The 6,999-nt window shown below is 42.6% G+C and overlaps 1 protein-coding gene across 1 annotated transcript in view; it reads left to right on the plus strand.

Moving 5' to 3' along the window:
- SLC18B1 (solute carrier family 18 member B1) overlaps positions 1-6,999 on the plus strand; it is a 57,272-nt gene that overhangs the window by 32,278 nt on the left and 17,995 nt on the right. Inside the window, exons 3-5 of the mRNA XM_004702161.2 lie at positions 1,051-1,146; positions 2,675-2,748; positions 4,208-4,355. Of these exons, the coding sequence (XP_004702218.1) occupies positions 1,051-1,146; positions 2,675-2,748; positions 4,208-4,355 (318 nt within the window). The remainder of the gene's footprint in view (positions 1-1,050; positions 1,147-2,674; positions 2,749-4,207; positions 4,356-6,999) is intronic.

Here is a 6,999-nt window from a genome sequence, read left to right on the forward strand (position 1 = left end):
GAGACGTCGGACAGTGTAAGATATGACAAAATAATAATTTATAAATTATCAAGGGTTCATGAGGGAGGAGGGAGCAGGGAGGGAGTGGGGGAAAATGAAGAGCTGATGCCAGGGGCTTACGTGGAGAGCAAATGTTTTGACAATGATGAGGGTAACGAATGTATAAATGTGCTTTATACAAAAGAAAAATAATAAAACGATGATGGCAACATATGTACAAGTGTGCTTGACACAATGATTGTATGTGTGGATTGTGATAAGGGCTGTAAGAGCCCCCAATAAAATGATTTAATAATAATAAAAGTCAATGAGGACATTTTAGAATCTGTGTTTTGGACGTCAGGAAAGAATACATTGTCTTCTCCAAATTGACAGGTTCCAGTGAAAATCAATCACCATCATGTCGCTCCTGACTCATGGTGACGGCATGTGTCTCAGGTAGATCTGCTTCACAGGTGCTATCAGTCATTAAGCTTTGGGAAGCAGATTGCCACGCTCTTCTTTCAAGGCATCTCTGGGTGGACTTGAACTGTCAACCTGTATATTTGCAGGCCAGGACATTTACTCCACTGAGGGTTGTTGGTACTTTTGGCAGAAACAGAGGACCAATTTAAGTGGGCTTCTGATGTGGCCGTGCACCAGCTCACAGGATCTCCACTTCTCGAGAACCTGGTCTGTCACAATGATCTATGCATCAGTGATGTCTGCCCCTGCTTCAATGTGATCACAGGATCAGGTGTATCTTCTGTCTCAAGGGTGATGCTGGACCCACCTGGTCTCATCCAAGAGTTTAGTGATTGTTCTCTATTTAGGATTTACAGCCACAGTCAATGCTTCCTTATAAGCTTGGTGGGCGAAATCTTTTCATGGGAGAAACCAGGTTTTACTAGGGTTTCTTTTTCTTCCCTAAGACGTTTATTTTAAGGTAATCGTCTGGAATATACTGCACAAAAGTTATCAGAGATTCTCTGATCTAATCGTTCCTTTATTTTCCCCCCATATGAATACTCATTTTCTTCCAATTTTGTTTTCTTTCCCATTTATTTCAAGGCTGAAAAGAAGGGCGCTAGCAATACAGTTATTGGTATGATCTTTGGATGTTATGCTTTGTGTGACTTGCTGGCATCTTTGGTATTTGGAAAATATGTAAGTATTATGAATTGTGTACACATTTTGATGTTTAAAATTTGTATGAATTATTCCAATTTATTGGTCTAGAATTTTCACAGATATAAAAACAGCTATCATCATGTGTGTATACAATATGTGCATCTATAATTTAAAAACATGTGCTTGGATATTAGATGAAATTAAGTTGCTTTCACCAATTTTTGTACAATGTGTTCCATGTCCTTGGTTATAAATTTTGCACCGTGTCATTATTCTCATTTCCACGGGTTCTGTTTCTTTCCACCTAGCTTCCTTTCTCTGCCTTCCTGTCTTACCTTTACATATAGGTAAATGTTGATCATTTGGTCTCATACAAGGGAGCATCCAAAAGTCAATGAAAAGATAATGAAGTTCCTCCGTGAAATTTTTATTATAAATTAGGTGGAGGTTGACAGAGCAGCTCATCAGTCTTATGTTCAGCAGTTCGTACAGATTTTATTTCAGCCCATCTGCAGCAATCCCTCAAAACCATTCTGCCTTCTCCCCGTAGTCCCTGTTTCTATCGCTCTGCCTTTCATAACCCTCGGAACTTTGTTGCTTGGTAAATACTGCCCTTTTGGTTTCAAATGGTCAATTATTCTGCCATAGGGGTGTGTTCAGTTGTGGACTTGAAGGGTGACTAAGGGCCATAGTCTTGGGGGTCCTGCCTATCCCCATCTGACCCGGAAGCCTGGTCTCTTCTATGATTTTGAGCTCTGTCCCACGTTTTTCTCCCACTCTCTCTGGACCTTCTGAGAAGTTGGTAGTGGTGGTGGTGGTGGGGGCACCATCTAGTTCTTCTGGTCTGAGGATTTTCAAGACTGAAGTGTGTATACTCCACTCACTTTGAAGCCCTTTCAAATAATGCATTATTTAAGGGAGTACATTATTTTGAGTCATATTGCTTACTTTATAAGCTGGTATATTATTACCTGAGTGGTGACCTGTAGAAATATTTTCAATTCCAAGTTCAAAGATAATCCTAGGGTGATAGCCTCATGGGTTGCTTTAGTCTCTTCTCAGTCCAATTATCTGCCTTTTTTTTTTTAAAGCAATTGGGGTTTTGTTCTATCAACATTTCTCTCCCATTCTGCCATTCTATCGGTAGTGGTAGCTAGGTACTATCTAGTTTTACCAGCATTATAGCTTAGGTACTGCGCTACTGTTGGATTACTGATTTTCAATCCCTTCCAGGTTTGTAAAAACCATATGCTATCATTTCATAAAGATGCTTGCATTTCATTGAAAAGTATGAGCTGTCCTAGCTGGTTGTGCAACAATTTGTGTTCACAACAATTTGTGTTCACAACAATTTGTGTTCACAGCTCTGATCAGAGATGGTTTTAAGTGGATAATTAATGATATGCAGAGTTTTTCATAAGTATCTAATTGGGCTATTGTAATACTCTACTAACTTTGCACGTCATGCTAATGTCTTATATTTCCTGACACGGTGGATTTGTTTATGCTAATACAGATGTGTGGCAGCCATCACTGTACTGCTTCTCTTTGACTTTCTTTATAGCTCGTACGTATTGGAGCAAAATTTATGTTTGTGGCAGGAATGTTTGTCTCAGGAGGAGTTACAATCCTCTTTGGGTAAGTAATTTTCTAATGTGTTGGTGAGTTTGACTATATGTCAGAAAGCCTCCAGTTTAAATGCCAAAGGCTTCTTTCAATGAGTTAGTCAAGATGAGTAGCAAAGGGAGTCAGTCAGGTGACAGAGAATGGGAAAGGACATCACTGAACAAAAGGAAAGGGTCTTCCGGGAGGGGACCCTTGTAAAGCTTGCTACTGAATTTACTTACTAGGACCTGGTGATTGTGACAGACACAAACCCAACTCAGATTGGTCTGTGCCAGAATGTGAGTTCCTGACCTGAAGGGTCATGTGAAGAACATCAGGATTCAGGGGTTGAAATGAGGTCATCAAATATCTTTTTCCAACATTGTGGTTTTGCGTTCTCTGTCTGCTTTGTTCTTGGGCAAAGTTCTCCCCTTGTGCTGGCCGGATGGTCCCAACAGCTCCCGGAGGATGAGGGCCACTCTCCTCATCGCCCCTGCCAGGCTTGCACAGGCCTGCTCTGAGCTGATGGCCAAATCTTGCCTCTACCCCTGTGTCCAGATGGAGAGGGTACTCTGATCAGCAGGCCAGGGTCATGTGCTCCCTCTGAAAGTGTGGGTTGGATGAGTCCCCAGTGAGCAGTTCCGGAAGAGGAAAAGGAAGTGTCAGCAGACAAACAGCTCTGGAAGAAGATCTGAAACACAGAGTCCCTTAAATTTGTCATTCGAGTGACAAATTACATGGAAAACCTGGAACAAGTCTTTGAACGGTGGGGGGTGCAGGGGAGGGGGAATCAAAGACTATAATGAGGTTAAGATGATTTAAGCCCAGAAAATCCTTCATATCAAACACAATCTAGATCCGTATTTTCTTTTTAATTATTATTGTTCTTTTTAGGGAGTCTTCTATTTTTTTTGCATTCATTCTTTTTCTGAGGTTTTGAGCTTTACCAAGCAACCTGGGACCATTCTGGGTCCTTCTTTCTAGGCAGATTCTTATCACTGTGATCCTACATCTCCCCACAAGGCCTGTGTCGTTGTTAGTTGCCATCACGACCCCTGCACCTCCTGGAGACCAGACGGACAGAGTAGAACTGCTCTTTAGAGCCTTCAAACTGATGTCCTTTCAGAATCAGATTGCCAGGCCTAACTTCTGAGGCATCTCTGCTGACCAGCCTTTTGATATGTTGTCAGCACTTAGCCGCTGAAGCTCGTGATCAAAGGTCTGTTTAGTGTGATCATTTCCAGGCCCAATTATGCCAGCAGACAAGGGCCATTGAACAGTGTCAATACCACTTAATGTTTTTTAAGTGTGTCTTTTTGTCTACTGAAAATATAACAAAGCAATTCTTAAAAAAACTCACAAGCAGACTTATCCTAGTAACTATGCATTTTTACGTACTGCTGCTTTCAGTGGATGAAGTTAAGAAAAATAAAATACGGGAAAAAATGTACTATCTAGCTGGATATTTGAAAAGTGTCTTCCATCTTTTCAGTGTGTTGGACCAAGTTCCCGACGGACCGACCTTTATTGCCATGTGCTTTCTGGTGAGAGTGGTCGATGCCATCAGCTTCTCGGCAGCCATAACCGCATCCTCCGCCATCCTCGCGAAGGCCTTCCCAAACAACGTGGCGACCGTAATGGTACGTGTCCTCTTCCGGTTTTATTCCAGGCGGAAGTGTCTAACTTTCCAAAAGAAAGCTGGATCCCATCCTTCCATACCTGCTCTGTCCTCTGCATTCTGGGCTTCCATCATTCTCTTTTGCCCTAGTTTCTCTGCAAGATCTCCACCAAAGGCCAACACTCCTGATAGGATAGTTGAGCAAGACAGCTTTATTGTTAGTACATGCGGACATCCCCTGTTGTGGGGTACCAGCCCCCACAAGGTCCAAGGGGGCGGTTGTGTAATTAAGGGGTGAATTAAAGAGACATCAGACAAGATACAACATGCAAGTGCTCACTTCCGGGACCGCCGGGAGACAGGTCCATGCAGAAAGACAGAATATATTTCCAACCAAGACATATACACTCAGGGGGTGTTCAAGCCCCCTAATTACAAGTAACTACATATGTAACAGGAAGGGGTTGTCCAATAGGCATATGCGTAGCAGAAGGGGGACAAGCTCTGGGCACACATGTGACAGGAATGCATATATATAACAAGATGGGCGGACTTCACAGTCCAGATGGCAGCATAACGTGGGCATCTGAATTGGCTTGACCTTGGACGACTTTGGGCTCTCCTTCAGGGGAACAATCCATCACCCTTATCAGAAGGGAGTGCGCACTACTTAGGGTGGGACAAACAATAGGGTCTGAATTCCTTAGATGCCTAATAACCTTTATAAAGTTAGGCTTTAAGCAGGTGACCTCCAAATGTATAGTCAGTGACTATGTGTTTGCAAACAGCATCTTAGATTTGGCATTATTATGGAAGTGGGGGAGGGAGTATCATGGGGAATAACTTTTACTTAGGAGAATGTGAGTGGGACACATCTCCCACCCATGAACATGAAGGTTTCCTCCATGGGAGCCTTGGCCTCTCAGACTCCTTAACCTGTGAATGTGAGAGTCTGTCCCCATCTACTCCCTTCCCGCTTCTGTTTCCCACGCCTTATGTGGTACAAAGTGTCCAAAGCGAAGCATGCTACTCTAGTGTGGTCCAGGAAGTCTGAAGAGATAAATTTGTAAATCATGAGTCTGCTTAGAGTCCTCAAAAACAGATAGATTTAAAGCAGAATCCTTTCAGAAGTGCTTGTATTGTAGTAATCCCCTCACGGTGCCGCTTTGCTAATCCCACCTTTCCTTAACAACAACACTGAAATAATTGTCTATGGTCCCAAACTCAGAAGTTATAAAAGGGGATACAGGTGATCTTCAATTGTGTTTGAGCTATCACAAAGTGCACCGACAAAAAAGCTGTGCATGCTTTTTTATTTCCTCTTCTTTTATCTTTTCATTAGGAATATGTTCAGCATGTACATGTTGTGCCGTGTCATTTGCTAATGTTATCAGTCACAGACATGCACTCACAGCTAATGATCAAAGATCAGATTTTGCAAAGATATTGATAATAAAAGACAGTAAAAATGAAAGCTAAAAAAAAAGAGAAACATTTGAATTATGTTAGGACAGAGTCATAAAGGAATGCTGTTTTAAGTCAGGGACCAGCCGGAGAGTGAAAAGTTGCACTTCTACACCTGCTGTGTGACCAGTTAGTCCTCCTGTTAACCTAAAGGACCGAGCTCATTCGCATTGAGTCAAATTGCTGCTACAGGACAGGGTAGAACTGCCATGGTGGGTGTTTGAGACTAACTCTTCACCGGAATGGAAAGCCTCCTCTTTCTCCTGCAGAGAAGCTGATGGTTTCGAACTGCTGACTTTGCAGTTAGCAGTCCAACATATGTAAGCTACTCTGTCACCAAGGCTCCTTTATCCTCCTATTAACCAGATAAAAATGCCCTCCCAATGACAAGCCATGCACACGCGGCACACACATTGGAGAAAGAGAGACAGCACGGTTCGACATTCTGCTTTATTTTCTTTATTCAAAAATTAAAAAATTCGGCACTTTTCAGCACCTTTCATCCTAGAGCTATTTCCTGATCTACATAAGAAGCACAGTCCTATTTTCAATTTCCCCTTGCCCGCTAGTATTCCGTGTCTGTAGAATTCACTCCGTGGAGATAATCTAATGGATCCAGGCAGTCCCCAGGCAATGGAGACCTGGGCTGTCTGCACTTGGTGGTTACAGACAGTGCTGCAAGGCAGGACTTGTGCAGAAGTCACATCTGTATGGCGATTTCTATACATAAAACTCGTTGAAGTAGCGTTCGGTGGAACAGGATTTATGCATTTGTAAATTTGAGGGATTTTGCAAAACTGCCCTGTGATAGTCACTTTCCTCTGAAGGAGCCTGGTGGCCCAATTGTTAAGTGCTTGGTTGCTAACTGATAGGTCAGCGGGTTGAAACCGCTAGCCCCAGCCTAGGGCATCCTATGGGCAGCTCTACACTGTCCTGTGCGCTCACTATGCGACACTCACTAGGCCACATGTCGGCAAGTAACTCCTTGCCCACATTCCGGGAAGCACTGAGAGCTGCTACACTTACTAACCACGTCAGTGTCCTGTGTGAAAATGGAGAGCCTGGGGTTTAATGTTTATTTCTTTTTTTTTGCTTTGTTATTCTTTTTTTTTTTTTTAAACATTTTATTAGGGGCTCATACAACTCTTAGCACAATCCATACACACATCAATTGTGTAAAGCGCATTTGTACATCATTCTCA

The sequence above is a fragment of the Echinops telfairi genome, unplaced genomic scaffold (assembly GCF_000313985.2).
Source record: "Echinops telfairi isolate 266 unplaced genomic scaffold, ASM31398v2 ScPeMD7_3533;HRSCAF=4204_0, whole genome shotgun sequence".
Lineage (NCBI taxonomy): Eukaryota > Metazoa > Chordata > Mammalia > Afrosoricida > Tenrecidae > Echinops > Echinops telfairi.